At 29.9% G+C, this 22,500-nt stretch overlaps 1 protein-coding gene across 1 annotated transcript in view; it reads right to left on the bottom strand.

The window, feature by feature from the left end:
- Positions 1–17: 17 nt before the first annotated feature.
- LOC105359667 (membrane metallo-endopeptidase-like 1) overlaps positions 18–22,500 on the bottom strand; it is a 26,347-nt gene continuing 3,864 nt past the window's right edge. Inside the window, 11 exon segments of the mRNA XM_011496314.1 lie at positions 18–138; positions 781–1,049; positions 1,851–2,167; positions 4,515–4,723; positions 5,070–5,221; positions 6,148–6,364; positions 8,555–8,766; positions 9,370–9,549; positions 10,824–11,032; positions 14,803–15,048; positions 16,045–16,083. Of these exon segments, the coding sequence (XP_011494616.1) occupies positions 135–138; positions 781–1,049; positions 1,851–2,167; positions 4,515–4,723; positions 5,070–5,221; positions 6,148–6,364; positions 8,555–8,766; positions 9,370–9,549; positions 10,824–11,032; positions 14,803–15,048; positions 16,045–16,083 (2,054 nt within the window). The 3' untranslated portion in view covers positions 18–134.

The raw sequence follows: 22,500 nt of genomic DNA on the forward strand, positions 1-22,500 counted from the left end.
GCCCCCCCCCCCCCCCATTCCATTCTCGGATCTGGCACTTTTCTTTCAGCTTTCGCTCTGGCTTTCATCGTGGCTCAAGTAGAGCATCTTGGACCAGTTTTGGAAATATTTGCAATTGCTCGATCGGATCTCAACTACCTGCAACATATAGTTCGTCGATTATCTCGACAAATGTTCTTTCTATTCGCATCGTTCGACTCCGATTGGATAAGCAATTTTTCATTAATTTATAACGGATAATTTTTAATTATAAAGGCAACTCCAACGAATATCGATAATTTGATAATATCAAGCGCCTTATGGAAACGCGTTATATCGGCTTTAAACTACATCGCTCAGAAAGATAATCGATCCTTTCATCCCCCGCGATTCATTTGTTTTCGAAGCACGAAACGAGCATGAATTAGGACGAATAAAGATACGGAGATTTAAATAATACCGATTAGGATTGACGCGCGGAGCGGAATAAAAATGTTATCGCACGGCATCGATTTGCCATATCGCGGATTTTCCAAAATAATGCCCCTTGATAGCACATACAACACCGCATGCGCGATGTATTCGATCGATTGGCCGACGATCATTGCGCGTTATGCAACCGATACACGAGTTTATCACGTTTTGGGGGGTGTCTGACGAAGGCACCGGAGATATTACGAATTGTCGACCATCGGTAAACGCTCGTACGTGAATTTGTCAATAACTTTAATAATAAAAGGGGCATAATTAAGCGTGTAGAGTGTAGATCAGAATGCGAAAAGGGAAAGAATGGGCTCTGACCAGACGTTGCACTTGTGAGTCGGATTCATGGGCGAGCCCTTGGGGCAGTTGAAGGCCCTGGAGAAGTCCTCGCTGTTGGAGAGAGGTCCGAGTACTCGGACGGGGCCCGGTGAGTGCACGCTACTGCGTATCTTCGTTAACGCGTCCTCCGGGCGCATCGAGCCGCACCAGATCTGCGCGTAGTTCAAGAAGAAGAGCTGGTCGTGCGTGAGATTCACGCCCGGTAAAAGCGGCTCCTCCCCGTGGCTCGCCACCCACTTCTTGTAGGCCTATAATCAAGTGCGAGAGGGCTGTCTGTGATGAATGTATATGTAGAGGCGCTTCCCGGGGTAGGGGATTGGCTTGTGCGATTGTCGAGAGTGTGAGATGAGGATTTGACAGAAATTTGTCCGCATTGTCGTATAGGGAAGTATTCATATTATTTTTAAACGAACTTTCGAGGTAACGAATGCTTATCAAATATTATTTTTCTTATTATTATGAAATTGTCATTAAATGCTTTGCCGTTTAATAATAACTTAATAAATAATGTGCCAATAATGTTATCTTAGTCTGGAAATTATGGACTTGGTAAAACGAACCTTTTCCATTCGATTTGAGTACAAGATTCTTTGCTTTCTATTTTAATGTTGTCGTAGGTCATATCTATGACATATCGTCATAGGTAAAATATATGTAGATTGAAATAGAAAATAATATCGATAAACATAACGAGAAGCTTTGATTTTTTTATTTAAAAAGGTGGTCGAGCATTATAAGTTTTTTTTTTGTTTTTGTTTTTTTTTTTGTTTTGTTTTGGTTTTGTTTTGTTTTAATTCAGTTGACAAAAGTCGACATAATAACACCAAGATGAATACATTCTACGAGACAGCAAAATTTCATAATTTTTCATGATTCAGTGAATAAATAAATTTTATGATTTATGTAACATAGTCTAAAAAAAAAAAAACATATTCTGGCCTTCGGTATAACTTTAACGTTAGCGTAATGCTCTTTTTGGATTTTGAGAGAGCGAGCGAGAAAAAATGGTAGTTTGAGGAGAGGTGGTAAGAAGGTAGGTAAAGACAAACCCGAAAGGACTGCTTGAGGCCGCCGTTATCAGCAATATTCTCGCCCTGGGTCATCCTACCGTTGACGTACAAGTCGACCTCCTGGACCTTGTACCTGGAGTACTGGTCGACAATACATTGTGCCCGCTCGCGGAACGCCCGCACAGTTGCATTGTTCCACCATTGCATCATGTTGCCGTCCTTGTCGAACTGTCGGCCCTTGTCGTCGAAGCCGTGGGTAATCTCGTGCCCGATTACCACGCCAATGCCCCCGTAATTCAACGACTTTGGAAAATGTTGGGAGTAGAATAGCGGCTGCAGTATTCCGGCGGGGAATACTGTCAACAGTAGTTCGTTATATATTATTCATTATTTTTTCGAGGATAGTGCATAGTGCCTCGGTCGAGGAATCAATTAGCTACTAACATCATCCCCATAACCTTATGGCATCTATTATCCCGGTCTTCTCTACTCCACTTTCCTCTCGGACCGTACTCATCTAATCCAAAGAGTCTCTCATAATTCCACATCATTTTCATTATCATTAACACCTTACTGACATTATTAGGTAAAATTAAATTCCCATATAGAAGAATAATGGCTATTACAATCTTATTATTATAATTAATTGTTTGTATATAGTAGATAAAGAATGGAATAATCATTATATGTAAGCTTAATGTAAATTTATAAAGTTAATATACATTTATAATTCTGCAGAGTTCCATTCGAATTTTTAGAAATGCGCAGTTCACATAAGCTATTTTATAGAATATCACTGTCCAAACTTTTTTCAAAAATTTTGTTCCCTTCTTATATTCAACGATTATGTACTTGATTCGAATTTCCAATTTAAATTTATAATTGCTTTTTTATACAAAATTTTACATTTTTTTATATAATTATTATACTTTTATAATTATTATCTATAATCAAGCTCAGATGTAATTTTTAACGTTTAAATAAAACTCATTTTATTTAGGTTTTACTACGTCAGTAATTAATAAGAGTATATTTTGCTTTTGGCTCGATTAATGTAAAATTCTCCATATAAGATAAGCGCGAATGTAAATTCCCTTGCCGTCTACATACACGCTAAGACTCTACACATCTATCAATAATACATACAAAAGAATAAAACAGAGAGAGAGAGAGAGAGAGAAAATTGCATGATTATCACTCATATTTATGGACTATAACTAGATGTATAGAGATCGTTGAATTCGATAAAAATTTATGTATTACAATTCATTCGTTTCGACATATAAAGTTTTTTTTTTCTAAACTACGGACCAATACATTTTTGCTTTCATGCATTTATCTATTTTATTAGCCGTAGTTGGCAGTTTTTATCGACTATCGAAGAATTCAGAAGTATGCATTAATAGAAATTGATGGATAATCATTATTTTTAAACATTTCTCATTCTTTATTTTATTTATATGCATTAATTAATAAATTTATAATAAACAAATTGAATTTATAACAAAAAAGTTATGAACTTCGATAAATATAAAATGTCTGAAAATTATAATTTAAATTGAAGTATATACTTTGTTCTAGTAAAATTTGCAATTTAATCAATTTTCTACATTCAATCGTATTTTGTTATAAAAGTTTTAACATTTTTATATTCATATATATATATATATATATATATATATATATATATATATATATATACATATATTAAAAAGAAAAAGAAAAGAATAAATAATTCCGTAAAAAAGCAAAATTCATATATTTGTATTACTTGATTTGTCGGAGTTATGACTATTTATCAATTATGAAACAATATTTATTTAAAAAAATCGTATTTAATCACCCGTTTTCTTATTTAAAAATAACGTTTTAAATAAAAATTTGTTCATTGTTTTATTTACCTATTAAATAATCGATTTTTTAATATATGTATATGTGCGTGTGCGTGTGTGTGGATTTAATACTATTTTAATTTAAAAATTACTGCCCATAAGAATATAATAAGTATTTCAGAAATACGTGTACGAATGGCTTCTAAAGAAATTAATAAAATGAGGAATTTATATTGAATCGTAATTTAATAATAAAATAAGAATCAGACGTTAATAATTGAATTAGAGCACAGAATTTTCATTATCTCTCCTTTATTTCATAATGCAGTAGAAAAGTCTGTCGTTTTTGCAAAATTGTATATCGATCATTTATTTTATGATACTGTTAATAATAATAGTATTAGTAGTAGTGATGGACAGAAATTAAATTGCCATAAACTTATGTATATGTACGTAAATCTACCGTTATGAGAATTCAGCTTTATGAAATCAATAAATCTTTATAAGATATTTATATGTAGGACTTTATGGTCGCATATTACTTTGGAAAAACATTTATTTACAAAAGAATTTTTAACTTCAGAAATGATAGAATTGTGTAGCGTTTAATAAACGTTATCAGACATGTGTGTGTGTGTGTTATTCGAATGACTGTTTCAAATGTGTAAGAACGTTGAACAAACTCGACATGCAGTAGTAACCACGTTCAAGGCTATTGTTCAAATTTAGAAGTAAGTTTTGAATCATAAAGAGTACGTCGAAATTGCAAAATCAATGTTGATAAGTATGAAAATTAGCCAACAATATCCTTAAAATTCGCTCTAATATTGTTCGATTAATCATCGATTAAAATTTATGTCTTACATCGTACCAATGTCATTTTTGTTGGGATTATAGAAAGCGTTGACAACTGCAGGTTCCGTTGACCATTTGTCCTTGTCCACTGGTTGCCGAAGTTTTTGTAAATTATGATAAGCGTCGTACTTTAAGACAGCAAATACATTCTGCAGGAATCGATCTTCAGTAATATTGAGCTATGGCAGATTGTTCAAAAGTGTATGAATAATTTGGCATATTTGGCTATTTGTATAAAATTTTTATATTCAAACTTTTCCACGCGACGGCACATTTCAAGTCGCTACTTGGTACTACCAATCTATCTTGAATATCGACTGATTCAACATTTAATGTAACAGTCAAGTTGAGCATGGATGACCTTAGAAGATGCAAGGTATCTCCTCCAATCGAATAACGGCATCGATACAAAAAAAAAAAAAAAGAAAAAAAAAAATGGTGGACTTTAAAGCCGATGATCCACCAAAATAAAATAAAAAAAAAATCAAGGTAGATAAATTTTTGAATAAACAATATAAGCAGCGACAATTGAAAATAATGTTAAATACAGTATAGATTAAAAGAAAATAACTCTTTGAGGAACTCGGGATAACCGATGCGCTCGTTCATCGAGTCGGCCTTGCTCTTCGCTACGGCCCTCGTCTCATCGTCCATCCAGTGATTTTCCGCGAGTAGCTCGTTAAAGGCTTCGCGCAGCGTGTGAATCATCTCCAGCGCCGTCTCCTAGAGAAAATAATTAATCTTGTATTTAAAGTCATTTCTAAAAGATAAAGGGAAGAAATTATTTTATGAGAGTTGTGGCAGAAATTTATTCGATCGAGTAATTAGCCGATAAGCACTACACAGCACGAGGAACAGTAATTGCCGTCGTCGGTAATTCTTCGCGTGGCTTGGCTGGAGAAAGTTTGAAGCTACGATATTAATTGCGATACTTCGATCCGTTCGAACTTTCTTAGAATTTCAAAATCGCACCTCTTAATTTAATGTTTAATATTTATTTTTATTTTCTTTGTTAAAAATATTTCAACATCACAGAAATAATAATGAAAGAGGAGCGATTCTTTGAGCTTCGTTTAACAATTATTTTTCCATTATCACGATCATGGTGATTACAAATTTCGATATTGAAATCGATCGATCATTTTTAAAATTCGTTTAGCATTTACGAAATTATAGTGCGATAGGAAGGAGCTTATGTCTTATAATAAAAAATTTTCTATCTTAAAATTCATCAAAAATTATACCGCCAGACTATTCGCTCATTGACATTATAAAATGATTTTTGCCCCATAAATTGTGATGGTGGATTTTTTCACGACTCATGACAATGCAAATACAATTACTCTCGACCTTTTTCTAGAGGGACCATACGATACAATTACCCACGTCCATTACGACGCGTTCTTTACAAAGCTCATAAAGCAATATATTATGCCGAACATCTCCTTATTCATTTATCCTCTTTGGCTATATTAGCTAATTGAGCGAGTAGGGCAGCAAATTTATCGGCGGAGCAATGATCCATTCCCAATAGCGACATAAGCCCTACACAGTCGTGCAACCGGAGCTGAATCCAATGTACGACGATGTAAGGATTTGGCGCGGAAAATGTTAATGAATTCGTCGTACGACAACGCGACAACACCTACCTTACTCTCGTGATTGAAATTCTCCTGTATGAAGAGAGCACCGACGGCCATCCCGAGCTTCTTGTTCGTCCACTCGACGCACCGGGACCAGCGCACGCGCTCGCTCAAGATCCCCAGGAGGATCTTACGAAATTCTATGCGCTTCTGCTGGTAGTCGTCGATCATGTGTGGCATTATCGACATCACCAGCCGCCAGAGTATGTAATTGTGGAGCGTCCTGCATTAAGAATACGAGTCCAGTCGTTCTCTGCTCACTCACTCAAGCCCTTCATTTAAATACATAATCGAGCCGCCAAATTTTGCAACTTTTGTCTAACTGCCTCTGGCCATTTTTCATCAATGTCACTCTATCGTAGATGCGATAGACGCGCCCGACGGGCATTATCAAATATTCTATTTATCTATTCATTTCCATCGTGCGTTTCAATTTCTTGGCTCGTATAATTCATTCATTGGTGCAGTAGTACGCGGCAATAGTTCTAATCAATAGTGCAACATCGGCATTGTAAATGTCGTAAAGTTGGATCGATAAAACAATGTTTATGTAGTATGTAGATTTTCTAACGATTTATTGTAATTTTTTTTTTTTTTTTTATTTTTTTTTATTTATTTATTTTTTTTTATCTAATTTACAATTGTTGTTTATCGTTTTATTTTTAATATTTACCAATGTGTAAATATGCTACTTATTCCACGTATAAAGAAAGTGCGCGTCACGATATTTACTTCAAGTATAAAATAATACAGCATTAGACTTTAGACTTTGCATACAATTTTCATTTTGAAAATATTATAGCCAGCATTTTAATAGAAATATCTCTTTAATAGAAAAGCTCGATATGCTAAATATCTATAGAATTGCCCGCGTGAATTTCAATTTTTATCAAATTTTTCATTTAATTTTGTGCTGTTATTAATTGTAACAAATATTTGTAAAAATTGATAAACTTTGAGTTTGCAAAGTACATAGGCAATTTAAAAATAATTTCATTAATAACTATTAATAACTACAGTAAAGGGGATGAAAATTACATAAATTTAAGATCATTGTTTGTTAGATTTCATCGGATCACGAGACAAGATTGATTTTTCACCAAACATTGTAATTGTAAAATTAATAGAGAAACTTGAAAATACATATAATAGAAAATCTTTTATTTGAAAAGAGAAAATAACTTTACTTGAGTAACCTTCATGAGCAATTCTTAAGATTCCTACGATTATTATTCTCGTGTTATTGATAAGCTTATAAACGAGTTAATTGGAGTGTCGGAGATAGAAATTTCGTACCCTTAATGCAATATCTTCAAGAAAATTAATCAAGAAAGAAAAATCTTATTAAAAAATTCTATCTCTTTATCTAATGCCTATCTTATCACTATTTAAAATCTGCAACAATTCATATCCAAATGTTTCTCTATACGACGCCTTAATCCACTCTTAAATCATTCAATTTAATTTCGACTCTTACGAAAGCAAATATATTTTCAGAGATATTGCTCTTTCTCGGAGTATCTCGCTTCATTCCTTTCTTAATATTAATCATTCTTTGCTTATATTTTCTTTTTTCTCTTTAATTTTGTCTCTTCTCTGAACTTTTCTTGATTATGGTTGTGGTTATTGGCTACATCATATCGATAAACAATTATTCTATTATTCATTGAATATCTAATCATTATCAAAGACCGCTACGCTACTGCTTGGTAGTTACGCACGCACGCATATGTATAATTCCTAATTTTTTAAATGTTTTTCTTAGCTTCTCTTAGCTTTTATTTAAAATTTATTACATATTCTTTAACCATCCATTTGTTTCAATTACAGGTTTGAATTACAAATAGTTATTTTTAATTGATAGCACTTATGCATTACCAATCGATCATTAGCCATGATAGTGTCAAACGCAAATAATAATTAATCCAGCTAAATAATCCATATAAATCAATGAAATATATCTAAAACTTGAATAGCTAAGCCATGGATCTGGATATGCGAATCTTTCAAAAGGCTTCGATTATATTAATTTAAATTATTAATATATGATGTAACGTAAGATTTATCGTTATTGCAGTTATTAATTATTTATCTAAAAATAATGGGATGCCTAATAGATTTCTCATTTCGTTAAATTTCTCATTAAATTATCTCATGCGACTCGGTTAAACGACAATTTGCACGTCAATTAAAATGTATAGTAAATCAAATTGACGTTGGAGAGGGACAAAAAAGAGGGGAAAAATTCTTATCGATAGAAAATTGAAATGAATTTTTCAATATACATAAAATGTAGGTTACATTATGAAGAAGAAAAAAAAAATAGGAAATTCCTCGCATACGTATCGGGGAGTCGATGGAGTGAGAAAAAAAGATTGCCACTCGACTCTCGAAGGCCGTGCTTAACCATTACCTTCGGGGCGTTTTCTGGATAATGTGACCCATTTGCACGAAGTATGGCATCGCATAGGCGACCACCGGCTCCTCGTCCGTAATTGGAGATACGAGAAATTTCTCGAGGTAGGTTCGCCATCGTAACTGCGGCACTTCTCGTTGTAGCTCGCGCAACGTCAATTTTTTGTAGATGGCCGATGTGTCGTGTCGATCTGCCTCCGGAAGCGATGCCTGAAACCATCGCCATACTCCTTTAATTTATTTATAATCCTTGATAAAGTGATTAATTAATTAATTAATTAATTAATTAATCCGCTTGCTAAATCATTATCAACATCATTATTAGCAACAATCCAATATATCGTCTTTACTTTCAGCATTCGATTCTTACTTGCTTTCCCAATTATATCATTTTAACCCATTCTCTTGGCAACTCTACGTTACTGTAATTAAAACTTTTCCTTTCTACTTTTAAGCCCAAGTAGTTGAAAAATTAATTAAAAGCTCACTTATTTCCTTATTATTTGTTTTTTGTATTGTTTGTTTGTTTTTTTTTTTTCTTCTTTTTTTTTTTTCTTTCTTTAATACTTTTTTTTCTCTCAGTTTTTTCATACAATTAATGCACCCTTACTTCTTACATGCAATCTCAGAAGAAGAATTAAGTAGAAGAAGAAGAAGAAGAAGAAGAAGAAGAAGAAGAAGAAGAAGAAGATTTAAGTATTGCCGCAGAAGATCAAAGCAATGCACGTTATAATGTGTTTTTATTGACTGAACCCAAATAACTGAATCCAAAAATTTACATGAATAATTAAGCAAATATTTATCACATCATACATTAGCCAGTTCCTTTTCTAATGCGATCACTTTTTCAAATTCTTCCGATGCGTTCTTTGGATCAGCGCCCAGAAGTACGGCAACGTTGGTCATGTAACGATGATAAGCGAATAGCTGGATGTCACTGCTCTTCTTGAGATAATAGTCACGGCTTGGCAAAGCTAGTTGCATTTGGTCAAGCTAGAGTGTGAGATAAAAGATAAGCTATAACAATTATTGTCTATCGGATATCATTATTTATATTAAAAATTCATAATTACACCTTTATCACTCCCCGTTTCATATTCTACATATCTACATATTTCAAAATCATTGACGATGAGCATTAGTTTTTAATTGTCTTGCAATATTCATTTGTATTCTTCCCCAATAAATTTTCTTTTGAGGCGAAAATACTGTTTTCACATTACGAATATTACTTTATATTGATTTCACGTGAAAAATTGTAATTTAATAATGGGAATAAAGTTATTGAAAATCATTGTTATTCCTCGTACGGGTAATTCTATTAAATTCTGTAATTTATAAAGTTCTACGTAAAATTTTAACCAACGAACATCAAAAAAAAAAAAAAAAAAAAAAAAATAATCACGTATTCACGTTTATAACAAGATTATACGTTAAAGTAGATATTGAAGAAATGCCCTTCGAATTTCTAAATGCATTAATCGCCTATTACCATATAACTAATAATTTTTTAACCAAGTAAATAATAACTATTGCTTAATATTGCACACATGATAAGAATTTATTAATAAATATTACGTATTTGTTTAATTAATTTTTACGTTATCACTTGTTTTTAACCATAGATATATTTACAATACTTTAGTTTGGAAAATGTCAAGGAAAGCGGTAGGTTTTTTTAACGTCTAGTTAGTTGCCTATAACTTATACTTTGAAATATTTGCTTAAAATAGTCCATTTAATAGGCGACTACAAATATTTGTAAATAAATTAATCGAGCAGATTATTAAAATCATTCGCTATACTGCGAATAATATTATAAAGGACAATGCCAAGATTATTAATGCAGCACGATTCTTACGCTTTAACCCCCTACCTTATTATTAAAACTCATATGAAATATTTAAATAAGATGCGTTACAATTCACAGAACAGCGAACATTTCGTTTAATACTGAAGTGACAAAGTTTTTCAAGCGTTTAATAAATGTGCTCAAACTCTAACCAGTTTGGATGCATTAAAAATGCTTCATTAAAAACAATACGAATAATGTTGAATCGACGTTGTGTACATTGGGTGTGTGTGTGGGGGGGGGGGGGCGGGGGAGGAGGAGGGACGCGAGGGGAAGGCCGAGGAAGTCAGCAGAAATCCGTCGTTTCGGGATGAAAATGAAATGATGATCGGGGAGGGTTTGGTTGAGGCGAATTGGTAGATTGACGTTAAGAAAAGCCCTAGTCGACGGCTAAGGTCTTACTTTGCCGGCGCACCTGGAGGATGTTCGTGGAGGAGTTCTTGTCGTCGGGGCCGACCCACTGCTCGAGCAGAACGCCCTCGTTGTACTCGCCTCGCAGCGTTCCCAAGAGCTCCTCGACTGGATATCCCGGCTCTCGCCAGAGTTCACCCTCGACCGCTGGCCATCCTCCAAGCGAGCGGAGCCTCTCCCTCAGCGGCGCGTCTCCGATCTCGCGGATCCTCGCTGCAGGACAGAGCCGACGTCGTCGTACCGACGCTCAGATTAATCCGGCCGCCTTAGCTCTCCCCTCGCCTCGACCCTTCACTACTACTCCTCCTCCTCCTCCTCCTCCTCCTCCTCCTCCTCATACTGTCATCTCATTTCGTGAGCGGCACACGTCTTATCGCCCCGAATATCCTGCCGGCCGCGCTCATTTTCCCTACGCACGTGGCTTTCCTAGACTTCGTGCTCATACATTTCGCCAATAATTTAGTACTATTTAATCTGGCCAATCTCGACGTCTTATACGGCCTTGGCTACCTAAGGATAAATGCATCTTACCTTCGAACACACATCAACGGAATATCGTACTCTTACTACTTTTTATTACCGATACTCCGTCCACGCTAAATCATTGGTTATCTACATAAGAAAGCAGCGGATAATGGCAGTTTTACACCGTATTTTCAGTAATTGCTAGTTAAATTTCCTTAAAACGCATTTTAACGTTTGATGTGCACAATAAGGGAAACACGCGAATACTTTTCATTATAATTTCATCGCAATATCTTAAGTATGATTAGATTAAAGGAAATAAGGCACTTGTCAAGTCGCAATTAAATCCTCATATTTCTTTCAAATTTGACGAATAAGAAAATAATGAACAAACAAAATATCGACATTGTGTACGGAAATATAATAATGATAATTTATCATCCGTTGTTAAAATTTTAAGGTTTTTTTTTTTTTTTTTTTTTTTAAGGTACGATAATAATGATAATGCGTATAGTCATAGGAGAAGTGTTTAGTATTAGTCAACAAAATGACCAGGTATTTTCACAATAAAATGTCTGTTCTTGAATCGTTACTTCAGTAATGTAAAGAATTTTATTTTAATACCAATATAGCATTTTAACGAAAATTGTTGATTATACATGAAAATCGTATGCGATTCGGTTCCAATACACGATTGACATACGTATTAAAGCTTTTAAATGTTATATTGATTGATAGTGATATATTTGGAAACAAATGGTTGAATGTTGTGCAAAAATTCTGTGATTTGTATTATTTATATTAATTAATTTCACTCTCGAATATCCTCATCGGCGTACAAACATGCCAAAATAAAAACTTTCCATAACGATCGAATTTGTAATAAATATAAATACCACGCTTTATCAGTACGATGCAGTAGAAATCAATAAAAACATTGCAAATCAAAGAAACATAATAATATGCAATTATAGGATATCATTTACGGTTGATTAACGGTTAATTGAAGTAATAATATAAGTCGAGGAATTAAAGTTGTTCGCAGAAACGAGATCGATTTATGATAAATTATTTGGTTTATAAATGAATAAATGAAACGTAGAGTAGTAAAGTGCACCAAAGAGTACGAATAGACAAGAAATACTAAAAATTGCAACGGCAAAGCGGAATTAAGACTCGGAATAAGAACTCGAAGGATGCATAGAAAGTTTTCAAGTACAAAGTCCACAATCCTATAATATATAGTATTCCATGAAAATTTCATGAAATGTGTAAGAAAAAAAAAAAAAAAAAAAAAAAAATTAAAGTAAAAATTCATATCCAAATTAAGTTTATAATATTTATTAGCTTCTCAGTATTTATATTGCATGCCAATTAGTTAAACTGTATGAGTATCAAATTCGAAATAGAATATAGGAATAAGGAAAAGACAATAAAGATTTCAAATTAGAAAGGGAAAAAGCAAATAAAAGCACGATACAAGGTGATTGTTAACGAATGTAAATAACAATTTTAAAAACTACTTTACCAGTAAAAATAAAAAGTATACTAGAATAATAATAATAATAAGGAGATAAATTAAATGTGCGGATAAAATTTGTAGACATCTAAATTCAAAAGTTGATACGTGTAATAAAAAAAAAACTTGACGTAATAAAGTTAAAAATGTAAAGTTTAATTACGTACGGAAAATATAAAAATAATTTTTAACATAAATCTATAAATATGAGAATAACAAGTATGAAAGATGTTATTCATAGTTTTGGAAAATAAAAAATAACAAAAACATTAAAATAAGTGATAAAAAGTGTATTGTAAAATATTGATTTACGAGTGAACGCAATAGTAGAATAAAGTTAATTTAGTTAACAGAGGGGGGTGTGGAGTGTACATAAAGCGATAAATAAAAGATGAAAAAAGTGTATCGAAGAAAGAATATAATACATATAGCAAGTTACATCGTAGAAACAATAAACAATGAGAAAAATTCGGGCACATGTTTGCTTGTGTATTTTAGGTGTACAATATTATTAGGTGAAAGGAAAGCCGATTATACAATCTGTTATCTTCAATTATAATAATGAAGATGGAAATAAGATTAAGTTAAATTATACTTGTATTATATACACGATTTCGAAGATATAAATGGATATAAATAAAGATTCAAAGAGATTTCAAAGGAGAAATGAAAAGATTTTAAATATTCAGTAGTTAAAGCTAAAAGCCTAGAAAAGTGAGAGAAGATGTTTTGATGTAGAATAAAAAAATACAAAAATCCGATCGTAAAACCGATGATAAAACTATAAGAAAAAGATGTAATGGATAAAAATGGAAGGTAAATTTAAAATAGATATAAGAATATAAAATTTTTATCGATAAAAGAGGATATAAATACGATATAAATTCGGAAAAATCTGTTGTGGACAGCGTATACAAAGTATTACAATATGAGCGAGCGATAAGAAATAGAAGAAGAAGAAGAAGAAAAAAAAAATATATATATATATATATATATAGAGCGACAAAATATCGATAGAATGGCTTGTAAAAGATTTAAGGAATGAAAAATTTATTACAAAAATTTTAATAAAATATTGTATGTAGTAAAGTAAAGTTAGTTTCAATGAAGTAAAATAAGAAATCAATAATTTTATAAACAATAATAATGAAAAAAAAAGCATATAAAAAATAATGGCAAACGTAGTTTTTGAAATAACGATTGAACATTTTAATAATATTAAAGATTAAAAAGATATTAATAAGGCATAAATAATGGACACTGTATACGTAAAATGATAATTAATTTATTGTCCAAATCAAATTTATGAAATAAATTGTGTGTGAGCGGGTGGTGGTGAGGTGTGGAGATGGTGGAGGTGGTGGTGGTGTGGTGGTGGTGTGGTGGGGGGGGGGGGGAGTCGTCGAAACACTGATATTCAGAAACACTAAACAAAAAGAGATAACTATCTCTTTAGAAAGAATTCGAAACAATTTTGTTTTTCTTCCTTAATAAACGAGTGAATATCCGAATTATCCGAATTATATTAATAATATAAATAGAAATTAAAAATATTAGGCTAATAAAATTTCTTATAGTTTGGGAAGTGATTTATGTTAATATATTTTCAGCAAATCTCGCCCGAATTATTGCCTGTCATTAAATCTTTTATATTAATTGTTGATCGAGACTATCAAAGCTCGCTAATTAGCTCGGCAGTTCGCTTCGATGCACTTAGATAATAATAGGTCGTATAAATGGAAATTACGGTTAATTAAATTTCACGGACGAATGAGTTATTAATAATTGGAATAAATCTGCAGTAGTTGGATAGAGCGTTAATGTCAATAAATAAAGATAGATAAAGATAGAATAAAGCTTGCGAGACTGGCTAGAGGCTGTAAGTTTTAAGCTACTTTGTGCGAAATTTAGAAATTTCGATTGTCAAAGCGGCAGGAGGGAAGAACAATCATCGTTACATTCTCGATAAAATGCATTCGGCAAATTTCATTGTACCCACGGATGTCCATGCAGGACTTGTAGAAGAGCTTGGCCTTGAGGGTGGCATTGCTGTCGCCGTGCTCTGGCGGCTCCTCGAGCAGTCCTTTGAGGATCACTTGGAGCTGGTCGGCGAGAACCTCGAAAGTCGATACGGAGCTGCGGTCCTCCGGTATGACGTGTAGACGATTCCAAGTGCCGCAGGCGTATTGAAAGAAATCTGTGCACGGAGCTGCTGACCTGTCCATTGCTGACAGTAGACTTGCCGCTTTCCCGTGGAAACACACGGAGGGAAAGGTCAATGGCTTTTCCAATCACTTTAATTTTCACGCTCGTCAATTTTTCGAAAGCCATTTTATTCTTATCGTTCATCATTGTCGACTCTTAATTGCATTTTCGTACAATTAACCAGTACAGTTATACGCGAGAAAGGCTTGCAGGAGGGATACGTTTGTCAAAAATTTAAATATATTTTCATAACCATTTCAATCTTAGACACTCATATAATATTCCGTAATTTTTCAAACGGCACAGTTTAAATAAACATAAATTTGCAAGACGACAATATAACGAAATCTGTATAGAAGTAGTAAGTTTCTATTTTTTATAAAAATTGTATTTTCTTAATGTATTATATTTTTAAAATGCTTAAACCAAATTGGGTAATTCTTGTTTGGTCATTTTGAATTTCCGTTCGCTCCGTTCTGAATATATAATATATGATGATGATTATGAGCTGATGTTCATTTAAACTAAAGATTATTAAAAGCCCTTTAAACTAAATTATTAATAAATAATTTATCATTTTTGTAATTAACAGATGAACAATATCGAATGAATATTTTAAGGATTTATTGATTATTATTGTAATATATGTATAATTGAGAAATTAAAATATTAAAAGTGCAATTAATAAAAATTCACAATACGAATAGCAACTTTTATAATTCATATTTGTTGTTGTTGTTGTTGTTGTTGTTTTGTTATTCAGCTACTACAATTTATTAAACAATGGGCATTCCTAACGTTTAAAAGAATTAATTTTGCAACTAATTGTATAAAATGTATTTTAAAGTCATATATATACATTTATATAAACATATCAAATACAAATAACAATTGAGAATTTTGATTTAAAATTTTTCAAAATTATAAATAAATAAATAAATAAATAAATATATATATGTGCGTGCGTGTGTGCGTGTGTGCGTGTGTGCGTGTGTGCGTGCGTGTGTGTGTGTGGAACGCGGTAAATATTTCTTACCTGTTCTAACACATTCTTCGGTCAAACAAACATTTGGATCTGTAACACAAGATATTAAAGCACATGATTCAATTACAATACATTTTTTGTTTGCTTTTAATACTATATTTAATAATTATAGAAGTAAAAATTTATTAATCAGGTAAATGAAAATTTCAATATAATTATTTGAGTTTCTTAATATCTCAATTCAATATTATAATTTGAGTAATTATCATTTTATTTAATACAATTGATATTGCTGGATTTAGATATTTTATTTTAATTATACGAAAAGCAAATTCAGCATTAATATAAATTATAAAAATTTAAATAATTACATTTTATATGGAGTTTAATTTGGTTAAAATTTTATTTAAATCTATGTTCGTTAGTTAAATCCACGTATTTCTTCAAATTAATTTTTATTCAACTCATTAATTAAATTACTGCAATACAATATATTTTATATTTGTTAATATTTATCTACAATTTGCAATGGATAATATTTAATTTTTTAATCCATGCATAATATTAAATATTATTAATATTAATTTCCATATTAGAATGTGCGTATGAGTCGAATGATATACTTATGTTTTATATGATTATTTATTATTTTCGATAAATTATTATTTTTGAACAACGTACATTATAATTATAATGTCATGGATACCAATCATATGGAATTACATATTATTTTTGAAATTCTATTTGGAATCTTACTTTGTAAATGACATTATAAAGTATGAGCGGAAGGAATTTCAATTAAATTGCCTGTCTATTTGTAATTATAAATCTGTTTTCTATAAAACACAAAAATTTTTTTACTTGAAAATTCTATCGCTTTAACTTTTACAGTTAATATTTAAATTTATTCATAATTGCATTTATTTCATACTTTTGTGATAGTCGTATTCGTATCGTATTTTATATGTACGATAAAACGAATTAACTAGTAATTTTACTTTTCTTTGACTTTTCCAGAAAAATGTAACGTAGTAAATGGGATTGGTATAAAAACAATTTATTTACATATTATAAACACAATGATGGTTGGATTACAACATCATGTTCAAAAACTTTTCTATAAATATCGTTGAAAGGAATAATGGTTTTATTAAGTTATGAAATATCGTTTTATAAACCTTTTTACGCATCAGGGACTAATTATTTACGCAATTATTGTTATTAGTTGAATGAAATCGTTATATTGGATTGTTAAATTTGTTAAAGTTTTAATTGCGTCTGCGAAGCATAATAATATCAAAACTATAAGTTTGAATGAATGTCGTGCCGAGCCTCTATACATCTATTACATGAATAAATGCCTAATATTGAGCACAAAATGCTTTTTAAATAAATAATTATTTATTCCAATCACTTCTGAAAATATTTTATTTGACCCTTATGTGATTTTAAAATATTTCCAAAAACTATTTTATCCTTACTTATTCGCATTTAACGTTTCAATTTCATTTATATTATTAGATAAGTTTAATTGTTGGTTCAAAGCCAAACAATTAATTACAGTTATATTGTACACGACCGCTGTGAGCAATAATTTACAATGTTAATTAAATAATAATGTTGTATAATTAAAATAATTAACTATATACGATATGTTGCCGTTAGTCAACAATTTATTATGTCGCTACGTACAACTCAGTATAACTTAAAATTTGTAATATTTCAGTTTTTAGTTTTTATTTTATTACATAATTATTCTTAAATGCAAAATATTATTCATTTATCTTTAAGGATAATTTAATATATTAAAACATATTTTAATAACATATTTTTAATAAAATGTGTATCATTTATAAACTACGCGTGCTTATCTTTGCATAACAGTACGTGTCAATGTGTAAATTAAATATGTTTTGTTTTGTTGATATTGCAGTTGCGTAATATTTATCAATAATAATTATATAATCTTTTAACCGGAATATCGTAGTAAGTAAATGCGTAATATTTATGGTATATAATATCGTAATTGGGATATTATCTTGTGTATCCATTGAATATTTATTAGGTTTATTATAATTTTCAACTAATGAAGCATTAAAATATGTTTTATTCTAATTCGTTAATTTAATATGTCATTATACTATATATATATATATATATATATATTTACCTAATAATTGCATTATTGAATTTTATTTTCATCTACTTTATTAAGCTCGGATTAATTCTCTTTCCATCTATTGCATTAAATTGTAAATCTGACATAATATAACAACTATTTCTTATTCGCATAAACATATCTTTCTGTATATGCTACTAAAATACTTTTCTGTAAAAGTACATTACATTGATTATATTTTATTGAAAGTTAGGTACGAAATGATTTCATGAATTTTTTATGACGTGAGGGTTATTTTATTTTTTATTTTTTTTTTTTTTTTTTTTTTTTTTTTTTGCAAAAACGAAAACACTCTAAAATATTAATAATTATTAAAAATTACCCAATGAATTTGTACACAAATGATGTTGTTTTATTTCACATATACAGCACAAGTTTTAAATATCAAATTTTAAATAAAAAATTGCAAATGATACGTATTTCTTATAATTAATTTATGTTTTATAATAAGCACAGGTATTAATTACTTTTGTTGAAATTTCCTTCCAAGTTGAGTACATCTAAAAATACGGTTTTAGTAGCATTAATTAAATTTTCACCCATGCACTTAGCACACAACTAGATAAGGCAAAAGCTTTTTAAATGATTATTTACTATGTGAGAGAATGGAATTAAAGTTTTACATAAAATATTCTGATATCCTGACTTATTTATTATAAAGTATAGAAGAATCGCTGAATATTTGAAAATAAATTTTTATCTTCAAATCTTCTGAACTTCATGTAAATTTCATTTACATTCGTTCTACGTATTACAATTTTATTTTTAAATTGTTGTAAAAGTTTTTCAGTTTAAGCCTTACATAGATTTTATAAATATTGCATAAAGTTCCAAAGTCGTGCGGTGTGTTGACAAAAAAAAAAAATTAGTCAATAATCATGTGTGCTGCTCCCAAATCGATAGATGTTGTTAAAACTTGTTAAAACAAATCACGCTTTAAAAAATTTTTTTTTGACACGATTATGGTTTGGTATTTCAAAACTACTTTTAATTATGAATAGAGAAATTACATATCGTAGTTTGCGTTTATATAAAAGTTATATAAATTTTCTTTTTTATTCTGCTTGTCGTGTACATAGCATTTATACAAACTTTTTATAAAATTTTGATTATTTTATTATTATATGCTATTATTTTTTATTGCGTGTAGGTAAATTTTAATGAATGATTAAAAATATTTTTATTCAAGAATTTGAATTATTTAAGTATTGCTTGTTGTGCTTTTTTTGAGCTAAATGTGAGGTTTTTAAAGATAATTTTTAAAGGTGCATTCTTGTTCTTTTTATTTCATTAATATAATCAAGCGATAATATAACAATAAGCAATAATTATTTTATTGTCCATGATTTTAGTATATAATAATATTTATTGTAATACGCGTTTGCGTAATATACGTTTTAATAATTATTCTCTATTATAACGTAAGATAATGGCAAATCTGAAAAAAAAGAAAGATAATTTTCATTAAGTGAGAATCGAAGCTGAAGACAATACTTAAGGGTAGGTATCTCATAATTACAGGACGAAATTAATTTCTCACAAATATTATTGTTATAAGTGATTATAATATATAAAACACATATAATCTTTCTAAATAAACAGATGAGCATAGCAGTGATGTATTCGACACGCCGAGTGATCAAAATATTTGACCATTTGAACGAAAAGCCATAAAAATTCGATTAATTTTAATTAAAAGAAAACATTAAAATAATTTACTGAAAATAAAATTTTAACATGAAAGGATATTTAATGAAAAGGATGAGAAATTGACAGTTCTCGCTTGAAGGACAAAGGATTCTTTCCTTATTTTACTAAATGAAAGTTGGGATTTAATTAGAAATTTATCGATTTAATGAATTATTTTTAATAGCATGTCTATGTGCTTTACGTTTTTTTTTTTATCTCGTGAGTATTCTACGCCAACAAATAATGTTTGTAATGATTCCTTTATAAATTTGTATTAAAAAATATGCCGCAACCTCTAATGCCGCATACATCTAATTGAATGTAAAAATTTATAAAAATAATATTAAACTCGATTGTAACGTATAAAATTAAAGCTTGGCCGATCGTTAGATTTTTATTTTCATGATGAATAAAACCTTACATAATAAATGGTTTGCCCATATTTGACGTGAATTATTTATTTATTATCTTAATGAAATTATATAATGTAATTGTTCTATTATATCTATCTTTCTATTCATTTATATTACAATTTTTTAGAAAAATTTAGGTGTGCATACTCAAATTCTTAAACCAATGGGTTTACTTAATTGGAAAATATAAAATTAATTTTTTATAAATCTTCATTATGTTTGGCACGATATTTGTTATGCTCTTATAGTGTTATTGACTACTACTATTTGTGGTGATAGAAAATATATAAATTGTTAATAAATTCTTTCAATATCGTTGATGAATTAAAAATTTTCGATTATTTTAATTCGATATATTGGCTAATATTAAATTTGAATTAATTTTATTGAAATACTATTAAATTATAATATATAGGATTAAAATTGTAAAATGTAATCGATTTTATTACGCAATATTAAGAACATAAATTTTTTTTTTTCTCTTTTTAATAAAAATGCATTGGCACTCAACTTTAAATAATAGTTTTATTGTTTTGAAAAATAAAATTTTTAATTTATTGTTATTCATAAAACCATTTCTAGATAACTAACTTAAACTGTATCTGAATCGTATATTTTGTCGTAGTTGAATCATCAATAAAATTGTGTTACTGCACTTCTGAATTAATTCAGTTTAATTGATTCTGTTGGACTTATGTATGAACTGGATAACCTCGATCGACTTTCTCATATTTCGTTCAACATTTGAGACGAAATCTCACAAATCTATAATTCATCAATATTTGGTATATGACAATTTTTTTTACGTATAGGAAGAATAAAAATTTCTCTGATAGTTTCTTCATTTATTAACCTGAATTAAATGACATCAATTAATAACATTAATCATATACTTTAATCCATAATTTTTATTAATGAATTAAAAAAATGTTTATAATAATAGTCAATTAATTTTTTGTCTTATTGTATCCATTATTGTTATTGTTGTTGTTATTATTATTATTATTATTATTATTATTATTATTATTATTATTATTATTGTTGTTGTTGTTGTTGTTGTTGTTATTGTTATTGTTATTGTTATTGTTATTATTGTTATTATTATTATTGTTATTATTACATGTTATTATATCGAATGTCAATACTTTACAGTTAAATTTTTTGTCTACGACATTAAAACGAAAAAATAATGATTAAACTATGTAATACACACACGTTTTTAGTTATGAAATACGTAATTATTATAAGTTTATTTTGACTAGAATAAAATAACTACAATAATATAATTGTATCTCAATTGTCTGTTTCAGAATTTGAGGTCTCATGACATGCGTAAGTCATAATTGTCAATTAATTTATCATAATTACAGAAACGTTAATTTTCCAATTATTACAGAAAAGAGGAGAACTATTATGTTGTTCATGTAATCATGAGATACTCTATATATTTGCCAATATAAGTGTGGTTGTAATTTCTCAATAAATTATTGAATATTGGTTATTTTCACATATGAATATAATAATAATTTAGAGTGAATATTGAAAATTAAAATAAAGAGACGATCATCATTTAACATGTGAAAAACATATTTAACATATTATAAAATAATGTATTGATGTAATATATATATATATATATATATATATATATATATACATACCTTTGTACATATCAATAGAATTATTCGATTTTGTATTTAAAAATCAGTCAAAAAATAATAAAATAATTTGCCTTAGAAGAACTTAAATAGTATACAGAAGTTAATGCAATGAAAATTTTAGTAACTTAAATTCAATCGTATTGATTAATTTTTCATTGATAATCTAATAAAACTCAAGAATTCGTTGGCCGTTGAATCAACCAATAATAGTTGTTGGTCTGAGAATCGCTCTCCTCGAATATTATTATTTTAAATCGAGCAAGTGAGCAGCTGCTCACCAATCTGAATTTGCGACCGTTTTCTAATGATCTCGGCCCAGCCTCGGTCCACTCACAGCCAATGATTTTTACACTCACAAATCCTAGACTATTGCTCTTGGAGTTTTGCGGTAATTGTTCAATTCCGTCTTCAGCGCGTCGGAAATAGAAATTGCCTCGCCGCCGGAAGCACATACTGTTAACGCGGGATGATGTCATTCGCGAGTCTCGCCGTCTCATGAATTTTAGTAGATACCTGGACGACTGATTCGCTTGATTAGATTATTCTTATTAGATTTTTCTTATAC

This window comes from Ceratosolen solmsi, unplaced genomic scaffold (assembly GCF_000503995.2).
Source record: "Ceratosolen solmsi marchali unplaced genomic scaffold, CerSol_1.0 scaffold29, whole genome shotgun sequence".
In the NCBI taxonomy this organism is placed as follows: domain Eukaryota; kingdom Metazoa; phylum Arthropoda; class Insecta; order Hymenoptera; family Agaonidae; genus Ceratosolen; species Ceratosolen solmsi.